General features: G+C 46.1%; 7 protein-coding genes across 7 annotated transcripts; 3 read left to right on the top strand and 4 right to left on the bottom strand.

Annotated features, from left to right (window-relative positions):
- Positions 1–3465: 3465 nt before the first annotated feature.
- On the bottom strand, positions 3466–5104 carry GLAREA_04691 (uncharacterized protein; the record flags this gene model as incomplete). Its single annotated transcript, XM_008087068.1, has 3 exons — positions 3466–4008; positions 4062–4967; positions 5021–5104. The coding sequence occupies 3 exons, from the start codon at positions 5102–5104 to the stop codon at positions 3466–3468; spliced, it is 1533 nt and encodes a 510-aa protein (XP_008085259.1).
- A 431-nt stretch (positions 5105–5535) lies between these two features.
- Positions 5536–6042, bottom strand: GLAREA_04690 (outer membrane protein TOM13; the record flags this gene model as incomplete). Its single annotated transcript, XM_008087067.1, has 2 exons — positions 5536–5652; positions 5767–6042. The coding sequence occupies 2 exons, from the start codon at positions 6040–6042 to the stop codon at positions 5536–5538; spliced, it is 393 nt and encodes a 130-aa protein (XP_008085258.1).
- A 402-nt stretch (positions 6043–6444) lies between these two features.
- Positions 6445–7813, top strand: GLAREA_04689 (NSFL1 (p97 ATPase) cofactor p47, SEP; the record flags this gene model as incomplete). The annotated part of the gene is made up of 3 exons (XM_008087066.1): positions 6445–6516; positions 6583–7025; positions 7072–7813. 3 exons carry the CDS (start codon positions 6445–6447, stop codon positions 7811–7813), a joined length of 1257 nt encoding a protein of 418 aa, XP_008085257.1.
- A 1991-nt stretch (positions 7814–9804) lies between these two features.
- Positions 9805–12534, top strand: GLAREA_04688 (uncharacterized protein; the record flags this gene model as incomplete). Its single annotated transcript, XM_008087065.1, has 10 exons — positions 9805–10478; positions 10532–10685; positions 10740–10866; positions 10919–11091; positions 11142–11609; positions 11662–11757; positions 11806–12065; positions 12118–12154; positions 12207–12399; positions 12455–12534. The coding sequence occupies 10 exons, from the start codon at positions 9805–9807 to the stop codon at positions 12532–12534; spliced, it is 2262 nt and encodes a 753-aa protein (XP_008085256.1).
- Positions 12535–13544: 1010 nt separating this feature from the next.
- On the top strand, positions 13545–14546 carry GLAREA_04687 ((Trans)glycosidase; the record flags this gene model as incomplete). Its single annotated transcript, XM_008087064.1, has 1 exon — positions 13545–14546. The coding sequence occupies one exon, from the start codon at positions 13545–13547 to the stop codon at positions 14544–14546; it is 1002 nt and encodes a 333-aa protein (XP_008085255.1).
- A 74-nt stretch (positions 14547–14620) lies between these two features.
- On the bottom strand, positions 14621–15611 carry GLAREA_04686 (cell surface spherulin 4 family protein; the record flags this gene model as incomplete). The annotated part of the gene is made up of 4 exons (XM_008087063.1): positions 14621–14953; positions 15043–15269; positions 15325–15467; positions 15517–15611. 4 exons carry the CDS (start codon positions 15609–15611, stop codon positions 14621–14623), a joined length of 798 nt encoding a protein of 265 aa, XP_008085254.1.
- An 802-nt stretch (positions 15612–16413) lies between these two features.
- Positions 16414–16934, bottom strand: GLAREA_04685 (uncharacterized protein; the record flags this gene model as incomplete). The annotated part of the gene is made up of 2 exons (XM_008087062.1): positions 16414–16680; positions 16731–16934. The coding sequence occupies 2 exons, from the start codon at positions 16932–16934 to the stop codon at positions 16414–16416; spliced, it is 471 nt and encodes a 156-aa protein (XP_008085253.1).
- Between the last annotated feature and the right edge of the window lie 55 nt (positions 16935–16989).

Below are 16989 nucleotides of genomic sequence, written 5' to 3'. Positions count from 1 at the left end.
TCAACGGTTGCTGGTTTGATATTCGCTATCAAGGTATTGTCGCTTGTGTGGTCGCTTCGACGAATAGGACCGAAATAGGTTCGGTTGACTTTGCGATCTCGTTCGATTTATATCCCGAAACTCTCTTCAGATGCGAGATGGATACTTCTGTACCCTAGATTCTTCCAAAATTCCTCCCAACTTCCCCTGATGATAGCACGTCCAACGATATTCTTCTCCACGGTCGTCTGAAGCTAAGCGGTTTCGATATCGTTCGAGTTGATGTGAATGTATATTTCTATCTTGCGACAAGTATTCTAGACTTCTCTCGATGCGCTTGCGAATATATGATGCCAAGTGAATGAAAGTAAGAAGTCGTGTGCTGGCCACGGGAGAAGAAATAGGTTGCTCTGGCGAGGAAGTTGAATGAATGTGATGCGTATGTATGAGCTGGTAGTGATAATATTTTCAAGAAATGAATGGCAAGCCGTAGATGTAAGTGGCAAACTGAGTCAAGAAGAGTGAGCGCGAACGAACGAAGGTGGATGGGTGGTGGTCAAAAAGGAGCGGGAGCACAAAGGAAGGTGGGGAGGAGTGAGTAAGTAAAGGATGAAGGAGAGGATGGCGATGGGAAGTGGATGGGAAAGGATGTGATTCGAACGCACGTCCGAACACAACGTGACTAGTTATGCTCCAAACCGCACGAAGAATCAATTCATACAGGGAGTTCATGGATTAGACAAACGCACCCAGGCCATGCTGGTCCTGTCTGGCTGTTGGCACAACCACGTTACCTAGGCGAGAGAGTGTGTTGCTTCAACGTGCTTGAGTCTTTGATTCATCCTCAGCGCTTGAGCAACTGTTTGCTGGGAATTGTAGCTGTCGACTCAGTCCAGCCCAGAATGATTTCTCGATGTCTCCGTTTGACTCCATAATTGTCGACGTCGAGAGATTGGATGTTTGGACCAAGGGGCATGGCATAATCCACCCAACGGTGTCCACCCCAGGAATGCCGTCGACCCATCCCAGACAACGACCAGACTGACCTCTCACAACCCCTACCAGCACTCGGAGTCTGCATGCTTGGGCGTGAATCCCAATCTTGAGACAGGACGATCGTTAGGGGCGACAGGGGTGCCGCTCAGGGGTCGTGAAGTGTATCATATCGCCGCTGATAGGCGGTCGCTCGTCTGATTCTCACGATGGAGGCATCTTTGCCTTGCTAGGCTGTTTTTGCGCCGACGGTGCAGGAGTGGTGATGCAAGGCTGTGTGCGACGTTGCAAGTGGTTGGTGGCAATTGTCGACACGTCGCTTAAGTCCTCAGAGGTTTCTCTAGGCGCTGCAAGTTTGCCCATGAGCGCTACACTCTACGCTCATTGTTCGTCGGTGCAAGACTCTCAGAATCGAATTGTCGCTATCCACGATGTTGGTAAAGAGTGTGCGCTGTTTCGTTCCGGCGCCGTGGAGGTGCAACTCCACCAACGGACGGCGGGAGGTGGGGTGGCAGACTCTCAAGATGAAACTCCCATCACTCACTTTCCCATCCAATGATGCTGATCGCACGGCATTGAACCCCATATGATCTGCCTCGGTAGTGTCCGTCTACTCGATGTGGTTGGTAGAAACGCTGCTAAAACAGGACCACTCAAGGGTGCGAACGCCTCCCGGCATCCACTTAGCACTCTTCACTTTGACAACAAGTTACGAAGACAACGACATCAGAGGGATAGACTTCAAGCTGCGATAGTAATTCAGACTCAACTAAACTAATAAGCCTTTCTTGACGATACAATACGAGCGCGAGTGGGTACAGCCGCGTCCCAGCCGCACATCCCCAGATTTAAACCTCGCTGCATGAAATAGGAGCTGCGAAATCTAGGTTTTTTAGGTGAAAAGGAGGGAATTGGGCAGCGGCTATGTCGGTCGTCTGATAATAACACCGCAGGATGGAAATGCTTGAGCCACGATAAGTTGTATATGAAGTACATTCCGCCAACATTTATGACTTTGGGCTTGAATGGTTTACACAGCTTTGTGTTGTAAGTGCACATGTAGGAAAACCAACTTCCTCATTCTTCAATGTAAGTGCACGTTCATGAAAAACCAACTTCCTTTCCTCAATGCAAGTGCGCATGAAAAGAAACCAACTTCCTCATTCTCAATACACAGTCCACATGTACCAAAAACCAACCTCCTCTTCTACCTCCCTCCCGACTCAGCCCTAATCAATCCAAATACGAAGCATCTCGCCCAGATCCTTTATCCCCTACCTCCCCAAATATTTCCGTCCTCGTACAACCACACCCTCGTGTATCTTCCAGCATGCAGCTAGATAGGCAAAAATAACTATCTACCAACATCCATGACATCCGCGTATCTAAAAATGAACCCGATTGTTGGAACCCCATTCCTTTGCGCGAACAACTAACTTTTCCATCCAACAACCGAACTGTGATGAGTGATTTGCGATCGCATTCTGATAGTTATTCCTTTGCGCCCGTCCAACAACTCCAAGACAGAAAGTAAGTAATGTAATTTACCTATCTCTTACACCCTATACAATCGCTCCCCTGACGACAAGATAAGTAACACCATCTTTTCGCACACTCCACCGAAAAAATGCGCTCGTAAATTTCAATGCAGAGTCCGAGACTGCGTAGAAGCTATCCCAAAAGTTAACGACCCATCTCCAACAACCATCAAATAACCATTGCCATTCCACAACCCCCTATTTCTATCACCCACAAGCCCGCGTACTACATAAACACAAAACACCCTTCGTCTGAACCACCCACGCTCCCTCAAACAAAAACAAGCGTGCCCACTAACCCAACCCACCAAACAAAACACCCATGCCCAACAATTCAGACGAACACTCCCACCCATCCCACCCATCCCATCCTAGAAACAAATGTTTGACAGTAACAGGAATCATGCATACCCCAAGATCTTCGAACAAGCTTTTATTATGGGGAGGGAGGGGGTGTTCGATTCATGATTTCTCGGGTTGCACTTCTTGAAATGGACAGGGGATTCGGGATAGGGGGATGGGTTTTATGATTTATAGGAAATAATAATAGGGGGGTAGAGGAGAATATGTTGGGCTTAGTGATTTGAGGTGTGCTAGATTGGTGATTTGAGATGAATTGATGGGGGATTTGAGTGGTGTATGTGAAATTCATATAACGCTGATGAGGAGGGATATGGAGACGGATTAATTCTTTCTACTATTGGATTTATGAATAGTCGTAACTCATTCAAGAAGCCATACTCACGAACGTCCAGCTGAAATCACTCCTACTCAAAGCGCAACCCCTAGAGCTCAATGCGCGTAAGCCTTGAAACCTCTAGGCCCGGCAAATAGTAGAGCGAAAGTTTGTAAAGTTTTGAGTAGATTATTTGTATTTTCAACATTCGAGACTATCCTTACATGTACATTTACATCGTACAACCCAGTTATAATTACACCCAAACCCGTACACAATCTATTTTTGCGTATACTTCGAAAATTTGCTTTGACGCTTCGACCGCGCTTGGTTAGTGCGTCGTATCTTCTCCTGTGCAATTTCTTTTTGCCGCCTTGCTTCGTAGTCCTCCACCCTCTTGCGCTCCCTGTCTTCAGTGCTTTCAGACATCTTTTCCTTCGCCAGTTTCAAAGTCCCCTCAAAGCCTTCCTTGGCCTCGTTGAACAATTTCTTTGGTGTGCTTGTTCCTTGGAAACGAGAATTGAGCTCAGCTTGGGAGAGTACGGAAGGTGTGGAGGTCGTGGATTGAGAGACGGAAGAGCTTGAGCTTCCAGGTCCTGTAGGGGTTTGTGGTGGGACGGGTGTCATATTGAAAAAAGACCTGAACGTAGGATTTGCCATGGCAACAACTTGACCATAGGATATCGTTGAAGTGATAGCGAAGGAGAGCTGGACAGCTGCTGGAAACCACCAGGTAAATGCTAGTGACAGCGCTGGAAGTCCGAACATCATCGCTTTTTGGATTGAAGGGTCCATTGTGGAATTACCTGCCTCGCCACCTTTCTGAATAACTCAAAATTAGCAATCATCCAAAAGCTAAAGTTCAAGTGACTAACCCGCAAAACCAAATGCAGCATCGTGGCGGCCGCCATGGGCAATATAAAGTACGGGTCTTGAAGTGTCAAGTCCTTAAACCATAAAATACCGCCCGTTTCAAGACCTGGTACTGGAATCTTACACATCTCTCGGAGGAGGAAAAAGGTACCCATTGCCGGGAAAAACTGTAGCGTTGGTAGGAATCCTTTTACAATACTGACTCCTGCACGTTTGTGAATCATTTGGAGCTCGGAACGATGTACCATGACACCTTGCTGGTCGCGTGCTTTAGCCGCTGCCTGCATCTTTTCTGTGATGGGTTTCGTAATAGGCATGATCGCTCGCATTCGGGTGTTGTTCTCTGCAGCATTTACGAACACTTTGAAGAAAACACATCGGACTGCGACTGCAGTCAAGGCGATTGTCGCCCACCATGGCGTACCGCTATATACATGGATATGTTCCACCACAAATTCCATCAATCCAGTCGGCCTAAATCTTGAGTACTGAATGCCTAAAGATTGAAGGTATCCAATTTGGTCTGGGGAGATGCTGGAGGCATTTACGAGGAAATTGTCTAGGTTGTCGAGCGGTGTTACAAAATCTCCTGTCGAATCCACCGAAAACGGTGCTTCTGGTATAGGAGGGGTTGGAAGGGGGTCTGTCGCGGAGCTGGCTGTCTCGTCGAAGGTTGTGGGAGTCGTTGAGGGGGTTTGTATAGGAGTTTGATTCGTGGCTGGCGGGGGTGGTGTTGTAGCAGAGGAGGGTCCTGATGTCCATGAACCCCAAGAAGCAAATCGTACCGCAGTTGCACCCAGCACTACACCATGCGTCTTTGAAGACCACGCTCGCGGTGAGGTTGTAAAGGTGCCGCGCCCGGGAAGGATTGGATTTCCTCGTGTAATGTCATATCGGACGGAAGAAAACTGTGGAAATAAATCAGCGACGACGACTACCAAGGACGCCAGATTTTACATACCTGTCTCCCAGAGACACCCGCTATCCGCCTCCTTCCAATGGATATGTGCTGTATTGAGCAGCGAACACCTCTATTCGGTAACATCTTGAGTGACGGCCGGTGCTCGTCGAGTCTCAAAATATTTTGAGAGCTCTGGTCCGCGACCGAGTTCTGGTAGGTCCGTGCTCAGCTACGCTAATAACCTTACTTGATAGAGAGGACTTAGGCGATACATTTCAAATTGATTATTGAAAGACTTCGATTTCTATTGTTTTTATTTGGCAGATTAGACCAAGTGAAAGTAGGTCTAGGCTCTTGCGCTCCCTAATCGGACGATTCTCTCGAATGTACAGTGTACAGAGCCCAGCATTGACCTCGGTAGTTCGACCAAAGACTTGACTACATGGCAGATATTCTATATGCAAATCCGCAAGACCAGACAAATAATAGCAGATGTATCCTCTTCGTGTCTATTTTATACTAACCCATTTGAACGCCCATTACATGTGCCACGACACAGTCACAGTATATAAATTTTACTCCATACTCGTCAGATCATCCAATTGCCCATCTCTCCTCCGCGCCTCAAATGGGTTTTCTCGAATCTCGATACCGGGACCAACTGAATGGCTACTTCGTCCTGAAGGGAACACCTAAAATGGAATGAATTAGCTATGGCGCACAACTTCTTGTATTTGTGTCCCAGCAATTTTGTTCAATCGCGCTTTCGAACAATGTAAAGTAAATAGAAGAAAGTGATTTCCTACCTTAGTCCCACCCCATCCCAATCGAAAAGCAGCCTCGTGTGCAAACAGCTCTCCAAATCCAAGCATCATTCCATTGATGAACGGCAAGAGTAGGTTTATGGCGGCCCCCCGAACAAGTCCCCACAGAGAAGGAGGCTGGTATAGTATCATCGGCGGTGAACTCGAAGATGATGGTGGCGAAGGAGAGAGTTCATCATTGCCGGAATACTGTTCGGAGTCGGAGGGAATTGTCAAAGAGGACTCCGTCATGGGATTGAGTAGGTCTTCAGAGGCCATATTTCGTTGTTGTCCAACAATTTCACTATCAAGTCGCAATATGTATGATTGTTCTTGCTGGGCTCTAAAATGCTTGCTGAGGTCCTGGTTGCGATGTTGACGTTCTTCGAATCTGTGTGAGAACCCTCGAATAATGAAACTGGAAGCTATGGAATTCACGACGAGTCCTCGGCTTGTTCCGCGTGGAACAGAGGAACAGCGCGCTAGCATCTGTCAAAGTGGGTCACCCCACCAAGAAGGCAGCTTCCGCCTCGTCGCCTCAAATAGGTCCCAACCAAAACATCTTCAGTTGTCATACTACACTCGTTGAATTTTGCCTAGCAATCTCGAAAGTACTACGAACAAGCCTCACATTAACAATCTGGACTGTCAGTCGCACACTCTATCCCTCAGAAAAATCAAATGGCAGATAGCACAAGTCATGATGAGCTCATTCAAGAGTTCTGCGAATTGACAGGAGCTTCGCCATCAGAGGTACATACCGAGATTCCCTTCCGTCCCAGCCGTCTGCATGAGATGTATCTGACTCTTTCTCTATAGGCACAGCAATATCTCCAGGCCAATCGATTCGACCTATCCGGTGCAGCAGCGGAATATTTCACGGCGCAGGAAGAAGGTGTACAAGCAGCACAAGAAGGTACAAATGACCCCCAGGAACCCGAAGCATACACCGGTCCACGTACGCTCGATGGTCGACCGGCTCCTGCAGCTATTCCTGCGGCCCCGTCGAGCTCTAGATCTGCTCCACCACCAAAGCGAGGGGGCATAGCAACTTTAGGGTCTTTGAACAGCTCCAGTGGTCATGGTCATGGCCATGCCCATGATGATGATGACGATTCGGACGACAATGACTTCGAACCGGATGAGCAGCCCAGGGATCTTTTCGCCGGGGGAGAGAAATCAGGATTGGCTGTCCAAGATCCAGGAGCAAATCGCAACGATCCGCGGAAGGTTGTAAATGATATCCTTAAGAAAGCTAGAGCGTAAGTCTACTACGTATAAATATGTAAGCTGGACTAACCCTGGTAGTAACGCCGCAAGACCTGGAGCTGAACCATCATCCTCTACTCCATCATCTTCACGATTTCGCGGATCGGGGATGACGCTAGGCGGCGACGATGCTCCATCCCAATTCGTTCCTGATCCACAACCACGATCTGCTGAACCCGGTCCAAGTGAGACAAGAGTTCTTCATATATGGGCTGATGGTTTTAGTATTGAGGATGGACCTTTACGCCGTTATGACGACCCTCAAAACGCAGCTGATCTGGAAATGATCCGCTCTGGCCGAGCGCCTATCCATCTGATGGGTGTTCGAAACGACCAGCCAGTTGATGTTCAACTCATGAAGCACAGTGAAAATTACAAAGCGCCCCCTAAAGTCTATAAACCATTCTCTGGGGGCGGCCAACGCTTAGGTAGTCCTACTCCCGGGCCTTCTGGCGTATCTTCCACACCTGCTGCTCCTCCCGCTGCACCAGCTGCATCCAGTAGTACGACTGTTACAGAACCTTCAGTTGATGACTCTCAGCCTGTTATCAGACTTCAGATTCGACTGGCCAACGGCACGCCATTACGCACACGATTCAATACCACTCACACTATCGGTGATGTGTATGATTTTGTTACTCGGGCTTCAACCGACACTAGTCAAAGACCTTGGGTCCTTGCTACAGCTATGCCAAGCAAGGACCACACTGACAAGTCTTTGGCTCTTGGTGATGTTCCGGAGCTGAAGAGAGGTGGTAACGTGGTTCAGAAGTGGCTTTGATCTCGTGTCAGTGTAGTAGGCGAGATGATGAACAAAAAAGTATATGAAATAATCAACATGAAGGTCCCGTTACGGGTTTATGATGGCGTTGGTGGATCTCTTGACTATTTGCGTTTAGCACATAGATGATTTTAGACGACGGGGTACGGGGAAGACTTTACTTTTAGAGTAAGCCACCAAAATCCAACCTCTTTACTTTCACCAGTGGCGCTGCGCTAAAGACTGTTTGATGTTTAAATGATTTGACTTCTTTCCGTAGCAAGAGTTGATGATCAATTTTCATTTTACCAGAGACAACCCGCATCGGCAAGATGACGAGCCATTCTTCGTATTTCGGACACTTCTTAGACTCGATTTCTTTCATGAACTCAATTTAGTATGTTCTATAGTGCATCAGTACCGAATGCGCAGGTTTTTGGTCATCGGCGACTGGTAGTTGGCCATCGACAGTCGTCAAAATAACTCGAGTTCCTGTATAAACCTAGGCACAACGGTCTTCATATTCACTTTCCTGAGTTGTGCCCAAGTAGATTATGGTTGCATCAATAATTGGTATAGTAACTCTAAAGCAGTGTCCTCTGAGGCGATTTGCTTGTTGAAGTTAAGCGGACGTGAACATCTGCTTAAATTAATTTAGGATGCTGTCGATTCTCCTAGTCAATCAAAATTGAGAAAGTCATAAGAATGAGGTTGCGCAAGATTTGCATACTAATAATAGAAGCTACTAATCACTTGTACCGACTAACAACCCGTCAAGGATGACAGGCAGACATTGAGTCTAAACTTGAAAGCTGCTTCTTTCATCTACAAGTTCAGATCACCTCGCGGTAGAACGAGATAAGTGGCGGTATCTCTTTACTTTTACCACCTGGCAAAGTTCTCAATTCAGATAATACTCCGCAGTAGGAACTCCTTTTCTGTAACGAAAAACGATATATACAAGACTAATCTTAGCACTCGAGTATATCTTGTAAATTTGACTACCACATGTTTGTCTGTTACGAGCTGCTCGTATAGACTCAAACTGGTTATTGTCATTGGTCAACCTCAAATTTTTCAATTAAGAACTTACGTGGAGATCGCCTTAAGTGACAGGAACAGATCTGGTCTTGGCTAATATAGGCAACCTCAAGCTCGCATGTCAACAGCCGAAATAGGTTTTCTCATTTTCTCATTCAGCCTCCAATATCAATTTAACCATCAAAAGTACAACTCTCTCAACCAGAATGCTGCAGCGAACCCCTGGCTGCATCGTACGGGTATATGCAGCTGCGCAGCGCGATCCTACGAAGATCAAGGGCCATCCAATTTTTCAACATCTAGAAAATGCACTTTCAGTCTTGTCTAGATTCTTCTCGAGCTCCTCGCAGGCTTTAATCAACCAAGTGTGTCCTCACGTTCTGCATTAGAGCACCACTAGATGTATGGCGCAATCTATAATGGTCCATCGCCTCAGGGCGACTTAAAACTGGTTAAAATGCAGCCCACCGGGAACGCACATTCTTCTTCTGAATTTATTGTTTGCTAAGCGCGAATTTGGGTCAAATTGCAAGGTCTTGGACGGCATGCAGAAGGCAGCAGTTACTCCTGCTAAAGAAACCCTCCAATTCCGCTGTCATGTCATTCCACTCGGAATCAATACAACGGGTCGGCTCTCATTCACAAATACCCGGATGATGTGCTTGATCCAATGCCAATGCCTTCTTTTCGTGTTTCTCTACATCTATTTTAAATAATTCCACATGGAGCTGAACCAGGACTATGGGTCATAACAATCTGTATGACAGGGATCGTCCTCATTAGTGGACAATCAATACTATGGTAAGGTCCGTTACTTGTACATGGCCTGCAAACTAACGGATACCACATCCTGTCAACTGGCTGCCTTGTAGCTATCATTTCATACATATAGTGAGAGCTCCCAGCTCTTTTCCTTGAAACATCGCACTGGAATAGGCACGGCGTCCAAGGCAGCTCGCAGTATTTTCAAAATGATTTCCAGTACCTTCTTCCGAGGTGCCATCTTGTCTCTAGGATTCTCGTCGATTGCAACATCCCAGGAAATTGGAATAATACACGTAACAAGATCGGAATTGATCCAGATTCCTGTCGCAACTCGAGTGCCTATACCAATCGTGCCGACGATTTCAGCAAAGATCAACAACATAGAATTCAAGCTCAATACATCTACCGGCTACGACAGACTTATTGTTGCTCCTGCCGCCCCCGCTGCGGCCGTGACTGTGAGAAACACAAAGAATACCGTCCTAATATTCGCAAGAGATGCAGATTCATCATACTCCGCTTTCTCGGGACTCAACGGTTATGGCATACCATACCAAGTTGTGAATGTCCCGGTAGGAGGTGCCAAACTTCCAGTTCTCAATAGTAGTGCTACTGTTGGAAACTATGGGGCCATTGTTGTTTTGTCAGAAGTCAGTTACGAGAACTCAAAAACTGGTACCTTTGATAGCGCACTTACTACGGCACAATGGGCTTCACTGTATCAATACCAGGTCTCTTTTGGCATACGTATGGTAAGACTAGATGCACTTCCTGGATCCGAGTTTGGAACATCGGCTCTTGGTGCATGCTGCGACAATGGCGTTGAACAGCTTCTTACCATCACGGACTCTTCAGCGTTTCCTACATCAGGGCTCAAAACGTAAGCTAGCCCAGCCAAATCTATGCGAATATATGTGCTGACATAAACACCAGTGGGGTCGGATTAAGTACAGATGGTCTTTATCACTATCCTGCTTCAATAACAGATAAATCTATTGCTACCGAATTCGCACAGTTTGCCACAGCTAAAGGGTTCAAGACAAAATCGACAGCAGCAGTCATAAACACATTCAGTGGTAGACAGCAGGTACTTAATTTTCAAGATATTGGTTGTCGGTATGTGCTGACAACTTCATTATAGATGGTTTGGTTTATTGGTTTTGCCACGGATTGGAGCGCGACATCAGCCATCTTGAATCATGCTTGGATAACATGGGTTACCAGAGGACTCTATGCTGGATACCGGCGTATTAACTTGAACACTCAAGGTTGGTACACTCAACAGTAAACTACCCCATGCGACATTCCTAACTTGAATAGTGGATGACATGTTTCTTATCACTGACCTTTACTATCCATCGGGGTCACAATACGCTGTCAAACCGACGGACCTGGCGGTGCACGTTGACTGGATGGACACTGTCAATGCGAAATTGCCACCAGGAAGCAAATACTTCATTGAGATCGGACACAACGGTAATGGTAATATAGAGGTAAGAAGCCCTTATCTACAAATGTCTCGACAATACTGAGAAATCAAAAGGACTCCGTAGCCACAGACAAAGGAGAAAAGGCTTGTGGTATTGGACCCATCTACTACGACGAACTACCAAGCACACCTTTAGAGTTTGTGAAGAAGTTAGGAACCGGAACTAATCTTTGGCCTTCAACTCCGGCTAGTTATCCATATAAAACCGCATGCACGGATCTTGATGCGCTCAAAAAATGGTGGTCCACGCCCGAGAATCGTGATGCTTTCGCCCATGTATCCCACACCTTTACGCACGAAGCTCAGAACAATGCGACGTACTTTGATGTCACCAGAGAGATATCGTGGAATCAAGCCTGGTTTGCTCAAACAGGCATCGCTGACGCCACAATGTTCAGCCCTAATGGCATAATTCCACCAGCAATTACTGGCCTTCATAATGGTGATGCTCTTAGGGCTTGGTTGGATAATGGGATCAAGTACGTTGTTGGGGACAATACTCGTCCCCCATTGCTGAACACTGTAAGTCACAGTCTTTTCGGTGGAATATTGGAAAGCTAACAACCTTTAACAGCAAAATGAACACTGGCCACTCATTACAACCGTGGCAGCAAACGGATATGCTGGTGTTCAGATCAACCCCCGATGGGCTCTCAACATCTACTATAACGTTGGTGGACCGCTTGTTTCTTTTGAAATTTACTGACTTTTGTCTCAGTGCGCAGTACCGGATTGCACAACAAGAGAGTGGAAAGAGACAGGAGGCGGTAGTGGCACATTCAACGATCTACTGAACCTAGAAAGAAACACCAACGTACGACATCTCATGGCTCTAAATCACGATAGTTTCATGTTTCATCAAGCCAATATGAATTACAACACTGTATCAGTGCCTAAAACGACAATCAATGGTGTCAGTACCAAGTACTCTCTTCTCCAAGCTTGGGTTGAGACTATCGTTCAAGAGCTCATCAGAGTGTAAGTCATAGGCAGCATTGATCAAATCATGCAATTGACTGACTTTAATCAGGGTCAACTGGCCAATTATCTCTTTGAAGCATGACGATGTAAGTGATAGCTGTTCCTCGTCTAAAAGAATGGCTGTTAACACTCACATAGATGGCATTGGGATTTCTCAATAGAATGAAAAGAGACGCGTGTAAACCTGTCTTGACATATGTGACCAACCCTACGGCAAAAACCATTACTGGTGTGACGTTGTCAGCTACTGGCAACACTTGCTCTGAAAAGATTCCAGTCACAGTTCCAGGATCCGTAACTGATACTCAAGATTTTGATACTGAGCAGATTGGTAAGTTTCATCTGTCTTTTTTCAGACCAGACTGATTGCTGATTCCACAAATTAGGAAACGACCCCTTGACGATTTGGGTACAGTTATCTGGCTCCGAGGTCTCGTTCACACTAAGTAAAGCAATTCCGTTCTAAGCGGAATGCCAATATCCCAGTGAGAATAAGTCGGGAAAAAACATACATAATAACCAAAATGCAATACAGCTCCCTTATTTCCTGTTGATTCCACAGAAATACCGTCCATCAAAAACGAGAACCTTCATCTGTGTTCCTTAGGCCATGGTAACGTTTCCTCTATGCAGAGCAGAAAAAACCAATTTATCCATATTAATTGATATGCTGAGTACGCGTCCCAATTTTCTAGTAGACCATGTCGCACGTGTGCTTCAGACAAAACGGGCACTCAGAGCAGGGTATACGAAATCGGAGCCTATCTTCCTAGATATGTGCAGGAGACATACAGCATTCGGGGGCTGAACCGCTTAACCGGTCCGGCTCACAGAAACAGAGAATGGGGCCCCGGATCTACATGCAAATCCCCTGCCAAGACTACTTTATTTTCTAAGCTTGAATAAATTGTAATTTAAAGAGGAAGAACTGTTGAAGTATAATGCCAACGGTATGTCTTTTCGGTATTTCGATCACAACGTTCATAAAATGTACTGGAACGAAAAACGAGGCTCAGTCCTGCTCAGCCATGCACGTCGTGCCAGTCAGCTCCCGGCTAAACCCCATCTCAGGCATTCTCTGAAAGCGGCAGAGGCCAAGTCTCTCTTTTCTTCTAGATCTCATGCAAGCTTTCAATTCCAATAATCAGACAGACTGCAACAAGCGTGGTGGATCTTATACGAGCGGGCTGACTTGACATTGTTTACGGCATCGAGCACGCATATTTATGAGCCACAATAGCCTTCAGTGGTGCCACAACTTCATCTTCCGATAGTTGATGAGACTCTTTAGCCAACCACAAATCAGTAAATTCGTGTCTGAAACATTGAAAAAAGCAAAAGCGTTCGCCAACCAGATCCGAATATTGGGGACTTGGCGAATTGATTCTGGAACACCTTCTTATTTTCAACTATTAAGTTTCCTGTTAGAATCTAGGAAATTGCTCTAGTGCATGAAGAACATGGTGGTGTCTGATAATGTTCTTCTCACGGACCTCGAGATCTTCAGAACATGGGGATAAAATTGAATCTGCATCGCCAAATGCAGTACACACTCGACGTCACTCAAAAAGATTCTGGTTATTACTTCTCGCAGCTACAATTCTCATCATCGGGCTCGGCCTAGGTCTTGGCCTTGGACTCGGATTGAGAAACACCGGCGACGACGATGACAGTAATGATTCCGATGACTCCAACTCATCTAACACACTTCCATCAGGAAACACGACCACGATAGGCGTCAATGGAACATTCTGGCAACCTCAAGCAGGAGCAACCTGGCAAATAGTTCTCCAACAACCAATCCACACATTCACACCCCTCGTCTCAATCTTCGACATCGACCTATTCGAAAACAACGCTTCCACAATAAGCCACATCCACTCCCTAGGATCAAAAGTAATCTGTTACTTCTCCGCTGGAAGCTACGAGTCTTTCCGTCCAGACACCAAAGACTTCGTCTCGGCCGATTACGGAAACGAGCTGAAAGGCTGGCCGGGAGAGAAATGGCTCGACACGCGCAGCGAGAACGTGAGAGCGATCATGAAGAAGAGACTTAACCTAGCCAGCGAAATAGGCTGTGATGGCGTAGACCCCGACAACGTCGATGGTTTCGTCAATGATTCCGGATTCCCACTCACCAACACCACAGCTCTCGACTTTCTCCATTTCTTAGCCGACGAAGCACATCGTCTTAAACTTGCCATCGGACTCAAGAATGCCGGGGATCTGGTGGGCCAGACGACGGGGTTTTTGCAATGGGTGGTTAATGAGCAGTGTCTGCAATTTAAGGAGTGTGGGTTGTACAGACCGTTTATTGAGGCGGGGAAACCGGTGTTGCATATCGAGTATGTGAGTGAGAAGGGGAATAATGATGTTAATACGAGGACGAGGGAGGAGATTTGTGGGCAGCCTGCTGAGGAGGGGTTTAGTACGTTAATGAAGAAGGCGAGTGTGGATGAGTGGACGGAGACTTGTTGATGTAACTTTTGGTAGACAAAATGGGGCGTATTCAAATAGGATACTAAGTCGATCGAGTCAATAGTAAAATGATATTACTTCGAACTCAATCCTCCAACCCAACTCTGAAATTCCTCCCCAAAACTCTCATAATAATTTACATTCAAAGCCGTTACGAACACCGCACCAAAGTGCTTATTCAACCCCTTCATCATCTGAGTCTCCTCCTTGTCGCCCATGGTCTTAGGTAGCGAGTGTAAGATGACAGCTAATTTTTCTCGAGATGCCTTTGACATCTTCGCGAACACTGAAGTTTTGGTCGTCATATTTGCTGATTTATAAATGTCGTATGAGCCTTCGAACATGACGGTGAGAGTTGCATAAGGTGTGAATAAGGGCGAGGGGATGGTTCCTGGGTTGTGGATTATCTGTGGGGGAAATATGAGATTAGTATGAGTATAGATGGAGGCGTTTTTGTAAAGTGAGGAAGGAAGTCAGTTGAAGAAAAAGTACGAACTATTGGCTCATCTCCGTGACTTTTGATAACTCCAGTCAACCTCTCCAAGTACCTCCCTGCATCTACACTCCATTCATTCGGCGTCTCATCGAGAAAGACACCCCGCAGACCCAGATCCTTCTGTTTACTATTCGGGTCACCAAATCCTTTACCCTTGCTCCATCCCGCATACGTCCGTACATCTTTCAGCACGTGGTTGATATCACGTTTGAAGTAGTCCGTCGAGACTAAAACAAAATTTAGTTATTGAACTTAATATTTCCATTAGATGGGTGCACGAACTGTATCCAACAAGAGTAACATTAGCGTATCCATTGAGTAAAGTTATTCCTTCAGTGTAGTTTTCATCGGGGAGATCTTCTGAACCGGGGCCACTGTTTGGATTTATGATGATCAGGAATTCGATCTGCGGGTTTCCCTTGATACTGCAATGTATGAGTGCATGGATTTTTAGATGGATGTTTTCAAACCTACATTGCGTATAATAGATTCCAGGATCCGTGTTCAGGATACACATAAAGTGGAACCAAAACTGTTGGTTTCTCTGGGTTCTTCTTGCGCCAAAACATCCTCTTAATCAAGGGATGGTGTGAATTCTATTGCTGTCAAGGAACGGTTTTCAATTTGAACTTGTTTGCGGTGGTAGAATCGCCTAAGTTCAGGTCGGCGACGCAACTTTTTAGCAATTGAGTTTATTTTTCCCTTGGTTGCAGTTGCAATTATTCTGTGATTTATGCTGCACAAAGATTTTGATTGGCGTAGCAAGCAGCCTTTTCTTCTGTAGGTTTGGCAGATTTGGACACGTTGGTCAACTCTGTGTTACTGGGTTGTGTGTATCCAAACTTTTAGCCTAAAGCTACCAGGTATCCTATCAAGTCAGAAACGTGTATTTGGACATATCTTATCTGTTTTTTCTGTGAAGATTTTGGTTTCAAAAGTCACCAGCTGCGACAAGAGGTCAATACTTCTTATGTAGATAGTTCGTTAAAATGATTGTGGGCGGTCGATTCCTCGCTTACAGGAAACATTGAGACAAGCCCAATCATTGTTGACTGGGCGTGACCACAGCTGAGCACCGGAGAAAGTTCATTCATAATTGGAGTGGCTCTTAAGCTTTGCGTCAGGATGTTCTATTATATGTACTAGCCTTCGTCAATGGCTGTATATTCTTGAATCTGTAGTATTGCCAATATAGAGTGCCGTACATTGCGTCGTCACTTCGAGTTCCACGTATTAGGACGCGAAACCTCTTGCAAATAACCACAAGCTATTGACATGCTATCATAATTGAGATGGGGAGCAACCTGACTTGGTTAACTCTGAGCGATCCTTGAAGGAACGCCTCGAGAAGATATTAATCAAGCGTCACATTCATAAGACGGCCAGCAAAACAACACATAATCCCCAGCTTGAAGCCAAATACGCCATATTCAACCTCAGCGCCTGGGTCCTGCTGATCGCATCATTGTACTCTCCAGCTCCTGGTAACGGGACTTTTGCTTTCCCATTCCAGAAGTTCCCTACATGAACCCGGGCTGCAAGTAATGCGCCTACGTTAGCACATGCAATTGCCAATCCGGCAAACTTTGAAGAAGGATAGAATATCGATGCGCTAGAAGTGATGAATGACGCGACCATCTATATGACATGTTAGTTACTTTCTCTTGATACATCAGCGGTGAACTCACGGCAAGTGTCCCGCTCGCCTGTGTGGTTCGGCTTTTGTGAAGTTGTTTCTCAGCCGTGTTGGACCATTCTGCGGCCTTTTCGCTCTTCTCTTCGTACTTCTGTAGGTTTTGGATAGATATGGACGCGAGATAGAGGCTATAAGCCGAAAAAGCCGCTTGTAATGAGTAGATGATGGAAAGGACGGGTTGTATAGTGGAAGACATGGTTGATACTGGACTGTGAAGTGATTTTTCACCCTGATGAGAGACTCTTGTTATA

This window comes from Glarea lozoyensis (assembly GCF_000409485.1).
Source record: "Glarea lozoyensis ATCC 20868 chromosome Unknown GLAREA5, whole genome shotgun sequence".
NCBI lineage: Eukaryota > Fungi > Ascomycota > Leotiomycetes > Helotiales > Helotiaceae > Glarea > Glarea lozoyensis.
Note: the sequence above shows the minus strand (reverse complement) of the source record. Positions and strands in the feature narration are given on the sequence as shown.